Raw genomic sequence first — 23,382 nt, forward strand, 5'->3', positions numbered from 1 at the left:
AGGCTGAAGCCTCCAAAGGGAGGTTAAAATACAATCCAATTAGCATCAAGGCCCCATTATTTGGCATAGACCAGGTCCCTTTGGTGTTAGAGTTAATGTTTTCTTCTCACTTTCACCCTTTTTTTCACAGGATGGCGTGCGAATGGAGGAGATTGTGGAAGGCTGTACAGGCGCTTTGCATATACTGGCCAGAGATCCGATCAACCGAGGGGAAATCGCCAGCATGCAGACCATTCCTCTGTTTGTGCAAGTACTGAACCAACTTATGGCATTCCTGGCAGTGAATCTGGTTCATCTGTGTGTGTGTTGTGATGTGTGGGTGTTGTGGTGCGATGATGACTGCAGGGTGTCTGGCTGCTGTTTGTTTTTGTGCATTTGTCCATGTTTATGTTACACTACCAGTTTTGGGGAAGCTACTCTTAAAGCTTTCGTTTAAACTATAGTCAAGCTACTCTTTGAAAAAGTAGTTCTCTTAAAAATATGTCTTTAAAAAACGAAATACCCTTAATGCATAACTATTAGATAATGTAAATTATGATTTAAAGGTGAACTAAGTAACTTTTTTTACCTTAACTGAACAGCTTCGGAGTCATTGGAATGGTTATATTACTTATTTCGGGTTGAATGGTGGTCGTTTCGCAACCCCCTGGTGCCCGTGAGCGGAAAATACGCACTTGCAACTTTGAGCCGCCGGCCGCCGCGTCAGGAAGTCTCGCGTGATATCAGGTCTCGCGATGTAAACAATTGCTTTACGGCCAAAATAAATCTGCTAAAATGCTGTCATTCTTGCGCTCCCTCATGCTGTCCGAACCCGAATGAAGAAGACGTTTTAAAGAATGTTCCATCTGCTTTGATGTCGTTGATCTATAGCCTCTGGTGTCTGAGAATCACCAACGAGTTTTTACAACAGTGTTGTCAAATATCTATTCCGAAGCTGTGGGGGGAGCTCTAGAGAGAAACCTGCGAGCGAAAAGCGAGAATACAGCGAAGAAATCCCAAAGCTACTGAGTGCTGCTTTAATAAGAGCCAGCCTTTTATGGCACAAAAAAATGAATAATTTTAATTGGGTCACAGTAATAAAGTTGAATATATTCACGTAAATACAACTAATTAAGCTTAATTTATATACTGTAACTGAGGTGAAGCGAAGTGATAAACAGTAAGTTTTTAAAGTCCTTCTGTAGTCAATAATTTTATCACTTAAAACTCATCTTTGATTACCAAAATGACATATTAAATGTTTTTTCCTTGAAAAAAATGTTTTCATGCCTTAAAGGGATAGTTCGGCCAAAAATGATATTAAACCCATGATTTACTCACCCTCAAGCCGTTCGAGATGCAAATGTCAATCATTTTTCTGTGAATATGTTTGTCTGAAAATGATTGACATATGCATCTCGAACGGCTTGAGGGTGAGTAAATCATGGGTTTAATATCATTTTTGGCCGAACTATCCCTTTAAAATAACTTGGATTTTACACCCTTGCCTCATTTAGTATATGCAGTTCTTTAAATATGCAAATGAGCCCCGCCTCCACTCACTCACACCGGGGGCACGTTCAAGCTCATACGTTTTCCTACTGTTTCCGGGTTGAACGACAAGTTTCCTGGAAACGGATACGTTTTCTCCTGTTTGGTGGGTGTGTCAAAAATCTCAGCCCAATCAGCAGCAACATGTATATAAACCACGCGGTATTAAAGAGACAGCTCACACAATGGGTCCAAGTAAAGTCGTTTACACCACAAATGAAGATATTAGAAGACATGTTTGTCTTCTCGTCCTGAAATGCGAGGCAAATGTTGGATCACAATAATTAGGAACCACATTTTCCACAAATCCCTTCACTCGATTGGGATGTTCTCTTTTATTCTGGGCGGCAAGGGCAGTGACTGTAACATCGAGCGTATTTTGCAGGATTAAACACGTATTTATACCGATTTCATCAAGGCTCCTTTCGCGTGAAGAAAGCAACATAAACAACAATGGATGACATACAGCAGATCTTGTTCTTGCTTCTCGGCGTGTTTGTCACAAGAAGCCAAGCGCCGACATTAGGCGTTTCTCGATAGCAAGTACACAAAGTTTACTTAAAACTTTGACTTAAATAAAGACTTAATTGAGAATGACTCAGGAGAATGACTCCCGAGGACGCGAGTCCGGTTATTCTGCGTCACTCCGCTCGCTCTGCTACTCCGGTTATCTCTGTATGTATATTTTAGCCAACAATAAAACGAAATATGTTATAAAACACCACACTGCCTCTTTTCGTTTTAATTTAAAGAAATCTCAAACATTATAGCCACACAAATGTGGTTCAGGCAACGCGTATTGATTATATTCACTGCATATCACATTAGCCTATTTATAACAAAACGAAATATAAAACACAACCCTGCCTCTTTTCGATTTATATAATATAAAAATATTAAACATTTTAATATGGTCCAGGCAATATGTGCATTTGCACTAAACAACAGATGTTGCAGTAAACAACATTACAGATCATCTTCGTTGTATTAAAATTTAAAATGACAAAACTCAACCCAGTCTCTTTTTGTTAAATTTCAGTTTTATCAATATTAGCCATTATAAAAGTATAATAAGTAAAAGGTACAAGAAGATATACAAAAAAGCAAACAATTCAGTCCAACATACAAAGTCAGCGCTCTAGTCTAACCATTCAATGGTAAAGTTAAATAGCTTATAAAGTTATGAAACTACACTTAGCCCTCAGCCAAAACGATTGGCCAGGGAACAAATCATAGATTCGTGAGACCAAAAATCGCCCGTTAGATATACACAAGATGAATTATATCTCATGTTTAACCACTACAGAGACATCAGAGTCAGCGGCAAACGTCAGAACGACTAGCCGAGGAAAGGCTGTTCCAGGCGGGGTACATGAGCGCCGAGCGCCCGGTGATCGCCTGCACCTCACAACCTGGATACATTTTTCATAAATCTTTATAAATAAACCACAGATTTGAGCTTTAAACAACTACATTCTTGTCTGAAAAACTCTTAAAACTACATTTCATGATACAAAAACAGTAGTATTAGATTTCAACTGTAAATTAAAAAATGGCGCTTCTTATGTTGTCATTCTCCTTGGCGCAGCCTATGCTCATTATCAGCTGTCACATTAACCACGCCCTTATTTGTCATACATTTTATATCTAAATACGATCTAAACTAACGAGTTCGAAAAAAAATCACCCCCCTCACAGTTGTCAGGCACTCGGAAGCTATCGAAAAATACAATAAAAGTCCATGGGACCAACCTGTAAAAACATTAATTTATGCTGTGAAAACGGACATTTTAACATGGGGTCTATGGACATTTGCTCCCTTTTGGGACCTCCTTCTAGCGGATTTTCAATGTATTGCAGTTTTTCGCACTTCCGGGTAGGCTTCATTTTTCAGATTAGAATGTTGCCCCTTGGTCCAGACCGAACTTCCCGACCTCAGATGTTGTGGGCGGGGCTAAGTTCGGCTGGCAACTTTAACAAAATATTTTAACAAAACTAAAATGTCACAAAAGGACATATGTGCAAGTATTAGTTTTGGTTATATATAAACTGACAGGTGAGGTGAATATCATTGATCATCATTGAAAATCTAGTGTGTAGAAAATGACAAGCTTTGAATAAAGTGGGTTTGATAAGACAACAGTGAAACCCCTCTCATCCTTTGACTTCCTCTTTCCTGTTAGCTTCTGTACTCATACGTGGAGAACATAAAGCGTGTGTCCGCCGGTGTTTTGTGTGAACTCGCTCTGGATAAGCAGTCTGCTGAGATGATTGACGCAGAAGGAGCATCTGCACCTCTTATGGAGCTCCTGCACTCTCCCAATGAGGGGATTGGTGAGTGACGCCCATCGAGAGAAAGTTTAATAGCACGGCTCATGTTGATAAAACACAGAAATGAGCCATATGTCATTGGACAGATCATAGTCTGTACAAACACAACATTACCACATTTGAAATTGTGCAAATCTTCCTCTTGATTTTACATCAGACTCCCAATGGAAGCAAGATGATACAGAATACCGGCAGTACTGAGATATTGTGTTTACAGTACCTTACCAGCAGCTTTCATAAACTGCCATAAACACTCTCTCCTGTATCTGCTTGACAATGACAGTCCGCAATAGACAGAGACTGTCAGAGATGCAGCGTGACTTTGGTGTCTTCAACACGTCAGATAAGGAGCAGAACACACAAGAGAAGCTTCACCTTGCCACGTACTGTATCAAATGGGTTTTAGCCTCACAAGCTGAAATTTTCACTTACAGAAATAATCTTGGTTAGTTTTGTAACTTAATCTGGCCAGGAACCATCCATTTAAAATATAAGAAGGTAATAATTATATATACGTAAAATATGTAATGCAGTTTTTTTTTAATACATATTCCCTACACTTTAAAGATTTGGGATTGGTAAGATTTTTGTTTTTGAAAGAATTTTCTTATGCCCAGCGAGGCTGTATTTTATTTGATCAAAAAAAAACAGTAATATTGTGAAATATAATTACAATTTAAAATAACTGTTTTCTATTTGAATATATTTTAAAATGTAATTTATTCCTGTGACGTAAAGCTGAATTTGCTGAAAAAATGCAGATAAGTCGCATTTTATTGTTACATTTAGAAATATTGTAAAATACACGTGCATAACATAACTTATAATGGTGTTCATTTAAACAATATTTATTATAAACGGCAAACCTTAGCAAATTTATGAAACCAAAGTGACCGTGCATGGAGATGTAACTGAAGAGCTAGCTTTGAGAGCATAAGATCCCACCCTCCCTTCAGAGCGTCTCCAAAGCCACGCCTCCTTCAAAACACATGAACACACACAGCAGGGAGCAAAACAAAAGCGTCACGAGAGATGGCATTAAACTACCTCATGTCTCAAATAACATTACAATAATAATGGACATAACTTAAAGAGCACTGACCTGTACCACCTGACTGCTGCAGATTCATTTCTGAGTTGATAGTTTTGCCGTTGAAACGCATAAATTTGAGTCACAGACTGTTCTGAGTATAACGTCACGGGTTTCCATCTCTTACAAATTACAGTAGTTATGGCGTGAACGCAGCATAAGCTGGTGGTTTTGGTTCAGGAGGAACTGTAAAAGGTGGCTGCAGTTTCTGTTGTGGCTCTCAGTGACTGACGTCTGTCTAACTCTGTGAAATGCACTGATGATTTGTAATGTCTGTGCGAGCAGGGTGCGGAAGTATGGAAATACATTCGTTGACAGGCAGGTAGGACATCGTATCATTGGTTTCGGACCTAATGCAATGATTGGACGAACATTGTATGGTCCTACGACTTCCACAGACAAGATATATACATATACATACATTTAGACCACTTAGTGATTGCTATCAGACTTTCAACCAGCATAACAAAAATGTTGGAACAAATCACCTACCCTGCCTTTAATGCATTATTAAAAATTTTCACCAGTCTCTCACCAATTTTTCGCTTACGCCATATTTGCATTCTGCTGCACTTGTAGTCCAGAAAGTATGGTAATAATAATAATATGTAAATAATGATCACATCTCTCATCATTATCTCTTCCTCAGCCACCTACGCTGCGGCCGTTCTCTTCCGCATCTCCGAGGACAAGAGTTCAGACTACAGGAAGCGTGTGTCGGTGGAGCTCACACACTCCCTCTTCAAACATGACCCTGCAGCCTGGGAAATGGTGAATATATGTGTCACACGCCACACTCTCAGATTACTGGACATCATTTCAATTATGTTGCCATGTCAATTTTTAGCAATCGTAATCAAATAATCATATTGATTTGGCATAACCTTTGAATTATTGAAAATGAATGCAAACCTGAATGGTTAATGCAGCCCTGATATGAGTGTGCATTCATTTCCAGTAATTCAATGTTTCAGCGTCAATTTTTTTTTTATTATACAGATATTATATGACCGTCACATGCACATGGATGTTTTTAGGCTTGTGTGTGGAAAAAAAAGTGATGTTGGTTATGAGAGAACCATCATTTCTTTGTAGATGCCTCTTGGTTTGATATTTTGTATCTAATGCAATGACATTTAAAAACTTTAATACTTTTTGGGCCACTGCATACTACAGGAAAAGTTCATTAAAAATGTCAATTTTGTAAATTAACTTTCTTTCTCCCAGGGAACACAAAAGGAGACATTTATAGCGTGAATTATCCATTTACTCTACTTAAGTCTGATTTTTATTAACAAAAAAAAACATTTTTTTACGTTTTATTTTTTTCAAACGTTATGCTCTTATGCTCACCAAGGCTGCATTTATTTGGTCAAAAATAGTAATATTATGAAATATTATTATTACCATTTAAAATAACTATATTTTAAAATGTCATTTATTCCAGCAGCTTCAGTGCCACATGAATGATCCTTCAGAAATCTTTCTAATATGCTGATTTGCTGCTCAAGTGTTTAATATGTATTAATATTTCAGTGGTATTTACCATATGTCTTTTCTTTATGAAAGAAGCTTTTAATGAATATGTTTGCCTTCTTGTTCTCTCAGGCACATGCTGCCATGCCACTCGACCCTGGATACATACCAGATGGTAAGTCTGGAGCACGTTCGACAGCCCAGCGCATTCACTCACTATCTGTCTGCTTTAGTACGCAACACCGCCTCAAATTGCCTATTTATCCAGCACATCTCGCAGCATTAGAGCAAAGACCATTGAAATAAAATGTCACATGACAAATGAGTTATGGCGTGCGTTTGTGTGTGAGAGAGGGGTCAAAGACGAAAAGATAAAGAGAGACTGTCATTGAATTTGCGTTGCTGTCAGTCCGTTCCGCAAAGTGACAGAATGCTCTGTTCCTCTATAGGGGAACATTAAGTCAGCGGCGGTCCGGCATATGCAACATGCTTTTCGCTCATTTGAGTTTCGCACAGATGACTCTAGTATAAGACTGAAGAACCTGTAAATATAAAACAACCTACTAAAAACAACCCAACCTGTTTGATCCGTGAATGTTCAGCCATAAAGTCTGAAGCACGTCCCATAGTTTGTAAAAACTCACTAAAAACACCTTGACAAAAATGAACTCACGATGGAAGTTTAAAATAAATGTGTAAGGTACACATAATTCTTTAAATTATATTTAAAATACTGAAGAAATGTCATGACTGTAAACTAATTCAGAATTAAAATGTAAGAATGATTCTGTTGAAATAATTATCATTTTATGATGAATAATGAAGATGCTATTTCATGGAATGACCCAAAAAAGTCTATAAATTAATAGTGCATGTTAAATGAAAAAATTATAACACCAGCAAAAGCATGTGACCATTAGTGTAACACTACCTTTTCATAAAATGTATATTTTTTGTTAAAAAAGTAAATGGTATTTTATTTTTTTAATAATATTTTAATATTTTTATTGACATTCTGGCACACAAAATGAATCATTTTAATTGGGTCACAGTAATAAAGTTGAATATATTCACGTAAATACAACTAATTAAGCTTAATTTATGTACTGTGAGTTGAAGCAAAGTGATAAACAGTAAGTCCCTCTGTAGTCAATCATTTTATCACTTAACACTCATCCTTGATTACCAAAATGACATATTAAACGTTTTTTTCCTTGAAAAAAAATGTTTTAATGCCTTAAAATAACTTGAATTTTGCCTCATTTAGTATATGCGGTTCTTTAAATATGCAAATGAGCCCCGCCTCCACTCACTCACACCGGGGGCACGTTCAAGCTCATACGTTTTGCTACCGTTTCCGGGTTGAACGACAAGTTTCCTGGAAACGGATACGTTTTCTCTTGTATGGTGGGTGTGTCAAAAATCTCAGCCCAATCAGCAGCAACATGTATATAAACCACGCGGCATTAAAGAGACAGCTCACACAATGGGTCCAAGTAAAGTCGTTTACACAACAATTGAAGATATTAGAAGACATGTTAGTCTTCTCGTCCTGAAATGTGAGGCAAATGTTGGATCACAATAATTAGGAACCACAGTTTCCACAAATCCCTTCACTCGATTGGGATGTTCTCTTTAATTCTGGACGGCAAGGGCAGTGACTGTAACATCGAGCGTATTTTGCAGGATTAAACACGTATTTTTACCGATTTCATCAGGCTCTGAAAAAGAACACAAAGAATGGCCTTCTCAGCTGCCATAGTTGCAACTCTTGCGTCATCAGAGCGGTTTTCAACACACCACCGTTTCTGTTACAAAAACGTTTTGCAACTTTTTGTCTTTGGTACATTCAAAAAATTTATATTTTAAAGTTATTTTTACATGGTATTTTATTTTTGTAATATATATATATATATATGACTATAGCTTGAATCTCTCTCTCTCTCTCTCTCTCTCTCTCTCTCTCTCTCAGATCTGGATGCAGTGTACCCTCCATATGGCTACTCTGATATACCCATGGATGGCCTCCCACTGGACGCCGAGCTACATGAGCAATACATGCCAGAAATGACCTATGACCCTCGACAGGTGTACCCAAATCCTCTTTAACAACACTGCCAGCAGGTTAGCTTGCACGCGTCTCTAGTTGTGGATTAACTCGACATTATCTCTGTCTTAAGATTTCGAGCCATCCTTTATTTTTCCTGAATAACATAAATCACAACAAAGATGTTCCCGTCAGTCTTCAGGTCAAATGAAGTGGGCGAAGGTGGAGACTACAAAACGGTTTGTTCCCTGCAAAAGACGTGGACCGGGGGCCTGAACTGTGCAGCGCTCGAACGAAAGAAGAACAAAACACACGACTTGCTTTAGTTCACCACCGGTCTGTTTGTGATGTGAACTCTAAGCACTGCCTAACTCATCTTGTTATCTTGTGCTACTAACAGAGTGACAAAGCCTAAAAGTGTGGTGACGCGATAAGCATGTGGTCATAACATGTACATTTTGTACTTTATATTGTTTGTCCAAAGATCTCCACTCCGTCCTAGAAACCGTAGCATAGCTAGCTAGCGGCTCAGCCACACGAGGGTCCGTTTTCCTTTGCGTTCTGTGTATTTGTGATGCTGAGGCATTGCTACTGAGTAGAAAAAATACAAAAGCAACAAAACATACATCTAAAAAGAGAAACCTGTTTGTATTTTCATTATTTGTTGACATGAGAAGCATTGGTATGTTGTCCTGCAAACCTATTCTAACAGGTCAAAGGCAGGTTTTCCTCATTTTCTTGCAAAGTCTTCATACAAACTTTTGCATTATGTTTAAGAGACAAACTGATATTCAGTTGTAAGGAAATGCTTGTGGCGTATGATTTCATGTAAAGATCATATGAATTTTAGGAGGCATTTATGGATGATGGATAGTAACTGTGAAGGGTCATTATTCACAGATATAATATTACCCTGTATATGGCTAACATATTTGGACACCAATAACTAATAAACCAGTAAAAAAAAAAACTACCATATTAATGCCAATGGTTTTCAAATTAAATTCTCAATAAGCACATACGAATGTCCAAATATATTTGGCTATACATGTTTTTTCTTCATTTATTTTCTGTAAATTCGTTTTTTTTTGTTTTTTTTTATAAAAAGAAAACACTGCTATGATACAAAAACATTGTGAATCCAAAAATAGTAATAGGATTCATACATTTAGAAGTAATTCAATAAGTAATAATGTTATGATGTATGCCCACTTTTGTTAGAAATTGTAGAGAAATCAAATACACAGTGACTCTATGAAGTGTTTTGTTTTTCTTTCATTGCTATTAATGTGACAGGGTACATTTTTAAAGGGTCATGATGTCATCATTCTGAATGAGATTTAATTGTTTTTCTTGTACAACAATCAATAGCTTTGTTATTTTGATTATGCTCTGGTATAATCCTGTTCATTAAGGCTGAACACGTTATACCGTTTTACAAAGGAACGATTAGCATAATTCATAGTTTTCATAGTTAATCCCACCTTGCAATTTTAAGGTTATGCATTCCAGTCTTTCAATTCAAAATGATTATTACACAGCTCTCTGAAACACTTTATTCTGATTGGTCGGTTGGTCTTGATGACCTCGTCAGGATTGGTTGACTGGTTGACTACATTATCCTGACTTGTTTACTCTAGAATATTCGCTCTCTTTATATAACATCCCTTAGACTTTAAATATTTTTTATACAAATACTATATTGTTTTACATCATTGTACATATTGCACATCTTGTTTTGAATGACATGCTGAAGCGTATAGTCATAAGACTGATTATGATTGCCATATGCAAGGGATCTTGCACATTTGCATTTATTTGAAAGGCATTGCAATCTGTGTGAAGTGTGATTGCTGATTGATGAAATTGCAGTAATTGTCAAGCATCATTCATTTACTGTAACTGTAGTGGAGAATTTTGCTTCATAACTACAAATCTGCCTGCCATCTGTTGGTATATAAGGAACATGCCTGTGCCAAAAGTAGCTATATTGGTAAAGACTATACTGGTACAGTTGCCCCTGTTATGCTCTTTATTTTTTTTATTTTTTTATTTTATTAACTGCATCTAACAGAATTATTCTGCATATTCAGTGGTAACTGCACTCCTGATGATGCTGTCATCATAAAGTAAATCATTTCAACATTCCCATCTGCAAGAAAAAAACATGCACGGAATGTCAACAGGAAGTTACAGTGGATATGCATTTTTACTGAACATTTTTAGTTTGACAGTATTTTTTGTTTTCAAATAAATAAACTGTATTATATTAACCGTCTCAGCTAATTGACTTTCATTCAAGGTGAAGCAACTATAATCATGAATTGTAGTACTATGAAGACAAAATGTTCTTGTGTCATAATAATTTGAATGACGACTCTTTGAGTGATCACGTGTTGGGACCATGTCTATGTTCCCACAGCCCTATGTTCCCACAGCCTTATGTATCCCCATTTCTCCCTATCCCTGTGCCTTCACAAGCACTAAAACTTCCCCTTCATAGGGGACATAATTGAGAGAACATAGGACTGTGGGAACATAGGGCTGTGGGAACATAGGGCTGTGGGAACAAAGGGCCTAATTTTCAAAATTTTAAGTAAAAAAAAAAAAAATCTTAGAAATGTGGGAACATACTGTAGGGTCGTGGGAACATAGGGGGAACATAAGGGCTGACCCCCACGTGGGAAGCACATTCGGCCAGAGGCCGATCATGAATGTTATTGAGGTTGAGACAGTGAGGGACATTTATGCATACCTTCTTCATCAGATTTGCATTCATTCAAGTTATAATTAAATATCTCAAAGTCAGAAAAAAAGCTAATTATTTGCAGTAGCCTGCCAAATAAATCTTAAAGAACTATTGACACTTTATTTTCTTGTTCTGTTAGTACAATGTCTTTTGATATGTTTTGCTATTTGGCATCCAAGTTATAACTGTGCAGTTAGTGCACATAGGCCTATGACAGACAGTAATAATGAATATATAGTCGAATTACTCATATCATTTATTATAGCACCACCACGCGTCAGTTTAGGGCACTCCCGGGATTTGAGTTTTTTTTTTTTTTTTTTAAACAACTAGATGTATATTTCCTGAATTAAATACCTGTGTGCAGCTATAGGATACTCTTCCTTTATTGGTTTTATTGAGATTATTTTAATAGACGAAGCAAAACTGCAACTGAACTTGACAGTTAATGATCATATAGGCCTATGGATTTTGCAATCAGTTGACACAATGATGGGAAGATGATATCATGATCATAGGCACTTTCATTATGAAGCAAATGATCTGCGGAAAGTGCTCCTCAATAGGACTGAACATTCAGACATTAGCCTTTTTTATATTGCACATTTAGCCAACGCAAAAAAACATCATATTATGACACATATTAACCATGATATTAACACACACATACACAGAGAGAGAGAGAGAGAGAGAGAGAGAGAGAGAGCAAGATTTGAAATGGAATGTCCAGTAAATCAGGACAGCATTAAAATAAGTTAACACGAGTTTCTTTCCAATATTTTTAAAAATTCTCAAAAAATCATAAATAAGGGTTTTACATTTCTTCCATGTATATGTGTGAATTATTTACCCAAACAGAGGTAAGAGTTGAGATATGTACCCAACACAATAAGGCCCTACCATGTTCTGAAAACAAGAGGATTCGATATGATGTTTACTGAAAGTAACATTTAAATTAAACATTTACACACAGAGTAGACAGATACAACACATTTTAATAAAGTAATCATGCTTTAAGATAAATTTACAAGCAATTTTAGCGCAGAATGATAAAACAATTTGGCACAAATCACAACAAGTCATCAAATGTTCTGCCTTAAGTTCGTTATAATAAAATATAATAAGTTCGTGTAATACAAATAGCCGCTTTTGAAATCAATAAACAGTATGAAATGAAGACATACAGTCTGTGACGCAATTTCCTGTCCAAACGGGTGAGCAAATCAAGGCGATTGACGCGCGAGATCATGGATGATGGGATCCCGGTTTGCGAAATCATCGGACATTGCTGAAAAAAAGTAGGCACAAACATTGCATTACTTAATCACATAAACACATTAAATCAGTTTCGAACAAACGGAACATTTTCTTCACGCACAGTCGGAAACGTCTTGACGTGACGGACGCACCTGCCAAGCGCGAGGCCGAGCTAAGCTATGGCTAAAGTCGAGCTCACTCACAATCAAATAGAAATGCAAATAAAGACCGAGACAAGGATTTCAATTTCTTTTGACGACCGTCATTTGACCGATAGTCATCAAAATGAACTGAAAATAGTATACGGGTTTACCAGCGTAGACTGCAGGCCGTGTTGTTTACATAGACAATCAAGGTTTATCACTGTTTCAATGGCTACACTCATTTATTGTACAATAAACTGATAACTTTATTCTTGCCATCGTGGGCATGAGAATTACGAAGATAATTTATAAATGTATTTTTTTTACAGTAATAAGTGTAGTTCGTAAGGGTTTTATGGTATGTTTTTCTAAAACAACAGACAGGCATCATCAGAAATATTGATAAGAATCCGCTAAGGTGAAGCCATCAGCTGTCAGATATCATATTTTCTCCAGTGTGTGTGTTTGTCAAATTGTTTACTTGTTAAATAAGAAATGGAGCAGGATATGGACATTTTATGCTCTGTGAACTTAAACAGATTTCATGCACCGCTTTCCAGCAGTTATGAATGGGAACATGCTTATGAATCACATATTTGTGAATGTCAACGTAAATAGTTTAAAAAGTATGTAGAATATTCATTATGCAAATGTGTAAAGAAAACATGACAGGTTTTGAGGTTGCATGTGCATGTGCATTGCGTTGTGTTACTATATTATATTCTATTGTTCGAAGGTTTGGGGTCAGTAAGATTTTTATCTTCAATATCATTTATACTGTTATTAAGCAGGAATATGTGGATTTTAAATAGTGTATGTGTGTACGTATATATATATATATATATATATATATATATATATATATATATATATGACACACACACATTACTAATTTTGTTTCATTAGGTAACTATCTTCATGAAGTTTTAAGTGTCACACACACTCAGCTGCAAACACCGGACACAAATCCAAGATGCCCATTCCTCCCCCTCCACCCCCAGGTGGACCCCCTCCTCCCCCCACCCTTAGCCAGGTAGGTACTCTCTAGATGCCTGGTAACTTTACTGGGGACTGCAAAACCAAAATGTTAAAAATAATCACAGCGAGCACATCGCAAATTTCACCAGGCTCTGTGAACCCCTTCACAAAAGAAATACACTTTTTCCACAGGCAAACACGACCCCTCCTAAGCTGAACCGAGATGAAGCGAAGGGCCGAGGGGCATTGCTTTCTGAAATCTGCAAAGGGTCCAAGTTGAAGAAGGTTGGCGTTGTCAGTGACAGGAGTGCACCGATGATCGAGAGTAAGTGGAAAAACAGCTGGGAATAGCTTGACTTTGAGAGCTCAACATATTGATAGGCTTTTATCTTTCAAGGATTGTTTATGCACACATTAAACTTCAACAGTCAATGTATTTATTTACCTAAATGTATAGTTCACCCCAAATTTAAAAGTGTGAAATACTCAAGATGTGATTTGTTCTCATCTTACACTACCGTTCAAAAGTTTGGGTTTGGTAAGTAAGATGAACAGTAGTGTAAGCTTTCAATGTGGTCCATCATTGAATTGTTTTGTGTTTCTTCAGAGCCGAAAGGAAGCAGCGGAAGCGTGTCCAGCGGTGGAGGGTCTTCTGCACCGGTCCAGCCAGTGGGAGGGCTGTTTCAGGGTGGCGTCCCAAAATTGCGACCTGTAGGAGGTGTGTTGTTTGTTAAACATCTATTTAAAGGAATAGCTCACCCAGAAATTGAAATGGTTTGCGCACCCTTTGTTGTGTGCCATATGCAGTTGGTGCACAAAAGGAGAATTCGAAGGATCTTTACTTCGCTTACAATTAGGGATGGAACGACATATTAAGCACTGTTTATGTTCATCCCTAATCCCCTGTCATGTTTCACACAAAACAAAACTCTGGAGCAGATACTAATGGCTAGTATGGCAGGGCCGCTTAATACGTACGAGTCTGCACATTTTCAGGACTCACAACCACAGTATTAGAAATGGCGATGTCCATAACATTGGGAAGTTTTATCACAATTGATAGTGTGTTATTAACGGATGAACGCAAATCATTTCTCCGTCTCTGTGAATAAACTAAACCCATCATGATTATACAGTTCACTGTCGATTAGGGTTTAAGTCGACCTTTATGTGATTAAAGTCGAGTCGACTAGTCGCTGAAGATGTCATTAATGAACAAATAAGCCTGAAACTCGAATGCGGGTTAGCCTTGTGCACACTATGGCATATGACACAGCGTTGCCCACAAGACTATTGCTCCTACATAACAGCATCTCTCTACCACTAGTGAAGATGTGGGTTTTATGCTAGACTTTTCTGTTTGTTTCGAAGCCATTTTATTGATAAATCACAGAACATATCATGGGTTGATGATACATTTCTGCACTACTAAATGTTTATGAGTGCGCATGATCGGCACGTGATGTGCAAGGTACTTTCTTCATGTGTGTGCGTTACAATGCAGCAGCGCATTAGTTTAAACGGCGATTAACTTACATTTATAATAAGCTGTTTAAAATGTGCTTTCACCCAATCAATTTTGAGCATCCAGATGGTAAAATCAAACACATCTTTTGGAGCATTCTCGGAGTATACATTTATTTGTCATTTTAACTTTTGGAAACAGCTTGAATGTGAACTTCAAAGATTTCTTATTCTGTTGCACCCTCTATACGCTGATTTCACACAGCCGTTATTTTGAAATCGAAAGCGAGGCTCCAGTGGGAAGAAAACCGGAAGTGTCGCCTTTAATCGTTGGAGAGTCGTGAATGTGATGGCGTATTCTTGTGTATAATGATGTTGTGTCAATTCTAAAACTGTACATATATTTCTTTCATTCTTTAGACTATATACAGTGAAATTCATTTATAAATAAAATATTTTTGATGTATATAATTCAGAAAGTAAAAAAAGAAGCAGGAATGAACTATATACATATATCCTATATTGGATATTAACGTCCATTAGTGTAAATCGCGGCAGCAGCTTCAGGTTGGTAGTCCAAGGCATTCTTGTTTATCTTTACTTCCGGGGTTCTTCCCACCGGAGCCTCACTTTCGCTTTCAAAATGGCGGCTGCGTGAAATCAGCGTATAGGCCATGATTAGCGACTAGTCGACGTCAAGTTTAAAGCGTCATGGCAGAGCATTAAATTCATCTAGTCTGTGCAACCCCTACTGTGGCTCTCACAATATATGACTTGGCAGACAACTTCTTGTCCAAGGTGGTGCCGTTCATTCAGCGCTGGTTTGTTGAGAATGCGGTTGTGAGCCCTGAAAATGGGCAGGTGTCAGTTCAGTTATAGAATGGGGTTGTCATGCTCGTAAAAAACAAAGACCTGTATGAACACAACCCTATGAAGCGGCGCTGCCATACTAGCCATTAGCATCTGCTCTAGAGTTTTGTTTAGGATGCGTTGTTCCAGCCCTACTTACAATTCATATCATACAAGCTACAGATCCATTTTGAAGTGCCCTGCTTGAATCAGTTGTGCTGTGTTGCAGATGGTTCTGCAGGCAGATCTGTGTTGCACCCTCCTAGCACTCGTTCTGCTGCCCCACGGCCACCCGGCAGTCACGATGACCCCGACAGTTCCTCTCAACAGGCCTCTCCTACAGAATCTGGCCGTTCCCAGAGACCGTCCCTGCCTGATCTTTCTCATTCCCCTGGTGGAGGCAGCAGCCCCTCTACAGGCATGAAGCACAGCTCTTCTGCCCCACCTCCGCCACCCCCAATGTCTCGGCGTGGAAACGCTCCTCCTGCCCCACAGCAGAAGGCCACAGCTGCCTCGTACAATCGAGAAAAGCCACTTCCACCGACTCCGGGTCAGCGAGGACCCTCTCCAGCACCGACGCGTGAAAACGCACCACTTCCACCAGTGAAACCACCTCCGTCACCCGTGAGCAACCGCTCATCTTCTTCATCTTCCTCTTCCTCCCTGGCCCCGCCGCCACCCCCGTACCGTCAGCAGTCTGTGGTTTCCAATGGCCCCTCTAGTCCTGTGAATGAGGCTGCCCCTGAACTTCCCCAGAGACACAACTCGCTCAGCAAGAAGCCTTCAGCGGGTGGACACACACCGACACGTGGGCACGCGCCTCCTCCCCCACCGTCACCCAGCCCACAGGCTGCCAGACCCCCTCCTCCAGCACGAGAGCCCCCGGGACGAGGAGCAGGTGAGGTCTAGAGTCTGAGATAATAGTTGCTGTGAAAAAGTCCTCTAATTGTAATTATAATTATCTACGTTTTCTACATCCTTAATCAGCCCCTCCAGTTCCTGGGCAGCTGTCAAGGAATGGCCGGGATGCTCCGCCACCACCGCCGCCTCCGTATCGGACTCACGGTAGCACCTCAGATGTCCCGAGCCGAGGCAAGCCCCCTCCTCCCCCCTCCCGCACACCAGCCGGACCCCCGCCCCCTCCCCCGCCTATCCGCAATGGACACACTTCCATTTCCCGTTCCTTTGTAGGTGAGTCCTTCAAGCTCACTCTCAACCCACACCTGCAGTCTTACCCGCCCTCACATGATCATTCCAACATCCTCCGTTCATCTAGAGAGGATGATGATCTAGCACTGCACTGGTTTCGTAGGGCAAGTAATGGTTCCCTCCTATGCTCTGAAACTCTCTCACATTGGCCCTTCTTTATTTTTGAGCCCTGGTATTGTGCCACAGGTGATACAAAACACATCCACTCTTTGTGTTAAACATGTTAAGAAGGTAAAAATATTCAGATTTATTTTCATATTTTAAAAAAAGTAACTCATTAGCAAGTTCACGGGTATATGCAGTTGCAGAACAGCTGTTACTGAATAATCTCATATTCAGTGTATGTCGATGCTAATGATACTTGCATCAATAATTAGGCGTGATGGCTTTGAGACAATCTAGTGGCATTATCAGTACGGATGCACCAAAATGTCGGCTACCAAAACATTTCGGCCAAAACAGCTTCAGGCCGAAATGTTTTTGGAGGACCGAATCACTGACCAAAACAGAAGTTTAATTAGCGCTTCTTTGGCACATTTTGACGGTGTTCGCTCTTCAGCGTCTATTTCGTGCACACAACATGGATAAGCTACAACAGTTAAAATGTGGTGACACACGCTCTGGATTGACAATATTAATTTCTCGATTTTATTTGGTAATGATATGGTCTCTTGAATCTAAAATCTTTTAGTCTGTGCCGTTTTCTCTTGATGCGCTGCGTGAACAAAACTTATATTTGAAGCACGCCTGCCATCCAATAATTGCAAAATTCTGTCGATTTTATTTCAAAATTCAAACAATGAATGTCATTCTTGAGCTCTTTTATACGGAGTGACAGATCACTCAGTTTTAGTGGCAGCATGGATCAAGAGCACATGAACCGATCATCTCATCCTCACTTCACTAGTTACAGCACGGAATAAACATGGGCGAACAAACACCAAAAGGTATGTTGAAAGACATTACAACTTACAGAAATGAATCCTATCTCATGTAATCGCTCAATCAGTGTTTTACCCGGTGAAAGACTTCATTGATACAGCTCGTAGGCTACACAATGCCACTTAACGTCAGATTTACCTCAAGAAAGCTATTCAATGTCCATAAACTCATTAGTTAGCAAGAAAAAATAACTTAGAAAAGAGCATGTTGCTAAATATATGCACTGTATAAATTCATTATATTTTTACTTGACCTGTTAATGGCTTCATTATTTAAAGCATGTTTGAATAAATCTGTCATGAAAACAAGTTATTACAGTTATTAAAAAGTTTATATAAAAACTGCCTTCTATGTACAATTTAAATGTTTTTACAAATCAGTTTTAGCTATTTGAGTGTTGATTATAAGTCAGTTAATGGATTATTCATTTATTATTTATTTTCGGTTTTGGTTTTCGGCCAAGTGCATCGTGAATTTTCAGTTTCAGTCCAGAATTTTCATTACGATGCTTCCCTAATTATCAGGCATGCGGTCACTCATTCTAATATCATCCATAATGCAATCCAGTGGTTTGTCATGCCCAATCTAATTGAGTATAGATGTTGTTGGCACTTATATTTTAGACTTTTAACGGACACTTTTATCCAGAGAAACTTACAAAAGGACTTTCCATCACATGAACATTATTAATTATTTTTTTATTCATTAAGACCGTGACACGCCAAGCTGACATAAAAAAACTAGAGGTGATGGAAGCTGACTGTTGTCGCCTCGCACCGGCTGCGCTTGAACACACTGAAAAGCCCACAAGCAACTGTCGGCTAGCGTGTGTTCTGCGCCTGTGAGGAAATATCTGTGTATATCAGCAGGTATCAAAAGTCTATATTCATCATTCAAAAAGGAAACCCAAACTAGGACTGCAGATATGCAAACTGTAAACAAAGCAGCCCTTGCTTACCATTCTGAATTTCAGTCATGCTGATCACTTTCTTCATTCCAGGCGGCTCATGTTATGAAAAAATTTGTGTATTGGAATGCTCAGGTAGAAGACGTAAAATTTAAAACAGCCTTCTGTCTCGTTCGCATAACTGAACGGCCAATCAGAGCGATCTCTCTCACCGACGGCCCCAACGCTGATTCAACGTGCTGAATCCGGTGAACTGCAGCCGACGTGAGCCCTCACTGCAAAAACTAGCCCGACAGCTCTGGTGTGTCACGGCCCTTGATGCAGATGTCTGAACAAAGTCACATAAAAATTAGGAAACATTTGAAGGTGGTTGAACATAAATGAGCCAACCAAATTGTTTGTTACATGTTTAAATGTTTTATTGGAAAAGCTGCAGTAAAAAGCTTTTCACATTTCTGCTACAGTTAAAAACAATTTACGGTATTAAAAGAATAATTATGAGATGACCTAGACTAGTACTACCATTCAAAAGTTTGGGGTTGGTAAGATTTGTAAAATGTATTGGAAAGAAGTATCTTATGCTCATCAAGGCTGCATATATTCAAGCAAAAATATTATTACAATTTATGAAATAACTGTCTTCTATTTAAGAGTTTTGAAATGAAATTTGTTCCTGTGTTGGTAAATCTGAATTTTCGGTCTTCAGTGTCACATGATCCATCAGAAATCATTCTAATATGATGATATTTGCTGCACAAGAAACATTTCTTGTTATTATAAATGTTGAAAACAGTTGTTCTGTTTAACATTTTTGTAGAAGCCATGATACATCAAAATAACAGCATTTATTTTAAATAGAAATCTCTTGTTACATAATAAATGTATTTTCTGTAAGTTTTCAAACTTTTGAATGCTATTGTACATTATTTAAAATATCAAATGTAAAGTGATACTGCTCACGAGGAGTCTGATCTCTCTGAATAATCATTTTCTTTTGTCTCTTTCAACAGATGATTTTGAGTCCAAGTATTCTTTTCATCCTCTGGATGACTTCCCTCCTCCAGAAGAGTATAGACATTTCACTAAGATATACCCAAGCAAAGCTAACCGAGGTAAGTCTCAGGAAAATGAACAGTTAGATCTAGCAAATTGTTTCAGAACCACGCAGGCTTTAACAAATAAATGTAATGAATCCCACAATGAGCATCCTTTGATCTTGTGTGCTTTCATGAGTTGGTGTAGATGCATCAGAGTCAACCCTGCTGCATGCTTTTCATCTTCAGTTTGCTGAATGCATTTGCCTGATGGCTATGAACTAGTGCTTATGCAATGTCTACAGGGAAAGAATACTGTGATTGTGTGCTCTGAGCTTGGACTCATACATGTGTCTGTTTGTTTGGCAGTAATGAGAGGAGCCCCTCCTTTGCCACCTGTTGGGAGGTAAACACTGTGACCAGTCGCTCGGGCTGCATCGGCGACGAGGGTTCTTCACACAGACCCATACGCTCATAAACAGACAATCTCACATGCACATCTAAAGACACAAAGCTTGCACCTTATTAACATCCATTCCCCCATCGGATAACATTCCTCTACATTCAAGCAAGCTCCATCGCATCACTTTTGTCCTGCGCGGAGGCTCGTCTTCACTCACAAAAGAGCGCGATGAGGGAAAGTTTTGCATCCCACCATCAATAATGGCCCACTTTATTTTTCTCCCTGACATTTCACTTAGGTAGCACCGCACAGAAGTGTAATGGCGTATGAGCCTGCGTGTAGGTAATGCGTAGCACTTGAGATGGGAAGCGGAAAGCGTGTCCCTGGAAAATGTCTTAACTACCAAGTCTCGTTAAATGTTTTGTTGTTCGTTTTCTCTCTCTCAGTCGCTGCCCCATGTTATGCACTGTGAATAACGCGAGTCGCATAGCTGAGTGTGAACTGAACTGTAAAAACTGCTACTGCTTTAGATTTTTGTTCGTTTTTGTCTTTTGTCCTGGTCGTGCCCCTTTTCAGGGAACAGCCATTACCTTTAAGTTCTCTCAGGGGGTTTGTTGGACTTCATTACCCTCCGGTAAGTTGAAACAGGTCCAAAAGTGCCAACAGATGCTCTGCCATTAATAAATCAGCACGGCTCCTTCAGCTGTAAAACGGATCCTCCTTTGGGAACCAGTAGTTTTCACTGTTTGTTCTTAAGATGAACCAGTTTTTATTTCAGGTTTGAAGTTGTCGTCCAGCAATACGCCTCACATTTTTCACCTGCATTGTGAATCGCGGCTTCCCTGTAATTTTCCTGTTACAGGACGGCACAGCTACGCCACTTTACGTTTGTGACCTGGTTGAAAGCGAAACTTGTCCACAAGCTGCCTACCGACTGGTTTTGCATCAAAGACTGCCTTTGAGCGTTTTAACCGTTACGGAACTTGATTAAGTTCAATGCATGCTGCTTTTCCGGACAGACCTCCAATATAAACCTTGAGTGTATTTGCATGTAAAGCTGCAACATTGCTCTGTGTATTGCTTCATTTTCTTCTGTTTTTTAACAGTGCATCTGCTGTTTGGATGACAGGACCTTAACTAAGGGTACTGGAACGGGGGTCTTATTCTGAATGGTATTGCTGCGGAAATGTGGTAACTAGTTATTTCATAAGAGTCATGTTCAACTAATTATACAATTGATGTTTGCAGTCAGCCTAGCCAAACATGCAAAGTCGAGACACAATAAGACTGGCACTGGCACTAATGACGACATCCTGGTTTATCCAGGTTTGGAGTTTATTCAGTGTCATTCTTAGATAGATCTTCATGTTTATTTTCCAGAGAATAGTCTACATTTCAGTTCTGCAGAAGAGCTAATATCTCATATGTTGAGTGTAGGTTAGATGGACTTTTTTAACGAACTTTTTTGCCCCTCTTTGTTCTTCTGCCTTACATTTGCTGATTAATGTGTCGGTACGGGATTTTCAAAACAAATGAGAAATAAAAAAATGGTGTATTTACAAGTACAAAGGGAGAAATGGTAGTGATAGTTATTAATCTATTTTTAAGTTGTAAAAAGCTTGTAATATAGTAAATAATTTCAGGCAATGAAGTCGTGAACTAATCGTTACTTGATGGTATATCCTCATCCCTGAATATGGCTGAGGACGTTTTCTGAGACTAATAATTGTATTTAATCGCCTTCTGTCTGCCAGCAGAGGTCAATGTACATGTCTTTAGAGGAGCATAACTTACTCACATTGAGAGAGGATTGTCATTGTCATCATTCCATGCTTAACTAAAGTCTGTCCACACCTGTTGAAATAAAGCTGAGGAAAAATGTGGTCTATGTCTGTGTCATTTGTCAGGAACAGGTTTTACTGTCTTCAACTGGTTGGTTTCTTCTGCAGAACACTGAATGAGAGATTTTGAAAAAAAAAAAAAAAACGTTTTGGTCTAAACCCTATCGGACTCTATTCGCTTTCATTGTATGGACAAATAGAACGCGTGATTCATCCTTTGTGTGGTCCGCCATTTAAAAAAAGAAAGCGAACAACTAAACTGATTTTTTTTTTTCAATAGACAACTCATGTTATATTTACAGTTAGAATCTTTGATTAGATTGTGTTCTAAAATTCCAAAAATGGAATGACCTGCCTAACTCAACCTGAGCTGCTGATGTCTAGATCGTATCATCAACTCTTGACCCATTAATACTTACACTTACTATTCTATATATATATATATATATATATATATATATATATATATATATATATATATATATATATATATATATATATATATATATATATATATATATATATATATATAATATATATATATATATATATAAATATAATAAAAAATTTGCTAGATTAACTGGGACTAGTCACATCACTTGCATATTGTGGCCCTACTGTTGTTGTTTTTTGCTTCTATTGCTCTTCTCAATGCATAAAAATGTCTGCTAAATAATTATATGTAAATGTAGAAGCCGCGTGGTTCGTTCAGTTTAAAACTATTGTGAAATGAAGGTCCATTAAAGGACTACTTCAAAATTCAAATTCTGTCGTCATTGACTCACCATCAAGTTGTTTCGAACCTGTATAAATGTATTTCTTCTGTTAAACACAAAGGAAGATATTTCAAAGAATGTGGGTAAGTCAACGGGGTACATCAACTGTTTGGGTGAGTAAATGATGACACAATTTTCAGTTTGAAGTGAACTAATCTTTTAAAGATCATAGCTTCCTTGTGGTGTGTAAACTGGTGTGAACCTGATTGCCACCTTGATTAAACACTATGGAAAATGAAAACCAGTTGGACTGGTTTATGTTCATTTGTTTATCCTGACTTGGAGAGTCAGTGTTTAGCTCCAACACACCCAATTCATGTGGATTTAACTAGAGTTAAATTCTAAACTCTACAGGA

General features: G+C 38.4%; 2 protein-coding genes across 4 annotated transcripts in view; both read left to right on the plus strand.

Annotated features, from left to right (window-relative positions):
* jupb (junction plakoglobin b) overlaps positions 1–10,745 on the plus strand; it is a 73,765-nt gene extending 63,020 nt beyond the window's left edge. For both annotated transcript variants that reach the window (XM_081377252.1, XM_081377253.1), the window contains exons 11-16: positions 131–250; positions 3,714–3,864; positions 5,601–5,722; positions 6,560–6,602; positions 8,400–8,551; positions 8,670–10,745. In XM_081377252.1, the coding sequence (XP_081233378.1) occupies positions 131–250; positions 3,714–3,864; positions 5,601–5,722; positions 6,560–6,602; positions 8,400–8,536 (573 nt within the window). In that variant the 3' untranslated portion in view covers positions 8,537–8,551; positions 8,670–10,745. The remainder of the gene's footprint in view (positions 1–130; positions 251–3,713; positions 3,865–5,600; positions 5,723–6,559; positions 6,603–8,399; positions 8,552–8,669) is intronic.
* A 1,682-nt stretch (positions 10,746–12,427) lies between these two features.
* On the plus strand, positions 12,428–22,373 carry wipf2b (WAS/WASL interacting protein family, member 2b). 2 transcript variants are annotated; one of them, XM_081377408.1, is made up of 8 exons: positions 12,428–12,521; positions 13,530–13,656; positions 13,794–13,926; positions 14,209–14,319; positions 16,144–16,812; positions 16,902–17,105; positions 19,983–20,084; positions 20,376–22,373. In XM_081377408.1, exons 2-8 carry the CDS (start codon positions 13,597–13,599, stop codon positions 20,414–20,416), a joined length of 1,320 nt encoding a protein of 439 aa, XP_081233534.1. In that variant the 5' UTR covers positions 12,428–12,521; positions 13,530–13,596; the 3' UTR covers positions 20,417–22,373. The 2 variants fall into 2 exon arrangements, with proteins under 2 accessions (XP_081233534.1, XP_081233535.1); XM_081377409.1 differs by having other exon boundaries at positions 12,432–12,521; positions 21,516–21,675.
* Positions 22,374–23,382: the final 1,009 nt, after the last annotated feature.

Source organism: Scardinius erythrophthalmus (assembly GCF_964197995.2).
Source record: "Scardinius erythrophthalmus genome assembly, chromosome: 10".
Classification (NCBI taxonomy): Eukaryota; Metazoa; Chordata; class Actinopteri; order Cypriniformes; family Leuciscidae; genus Scardinius; species Scardinius erythrophthalmus.

What these genes read in the sequence shown, in the direction of transcription:
- wipf2b (XM_081377408.1), top strand. Translation starts at nt 13,597, where the DNA reads ATGCCCATTCCTCCCCCTCCACCCCCAGGTGGACCCCCTCCTCCCCCC. An exon ending in GAGTGCACCGATGATCGAGA is followed by an intron (nt 13,927 to 14,208) that starts GTAAGTGGAAAA and finishes GTGTTTCTTCAG; the next exon opens with AGCCGAAAGGAAGCAGCGGA. An exon ending in CCCAAGCAAAGCTAACCGAG is followed by an intron (nt 20,085 to 20,375) that starts GTAAGTCTCAGG and finishes TTTGTTTGGCAG; the next exon opens with TAATGAGAGGAGCCCCTCCT.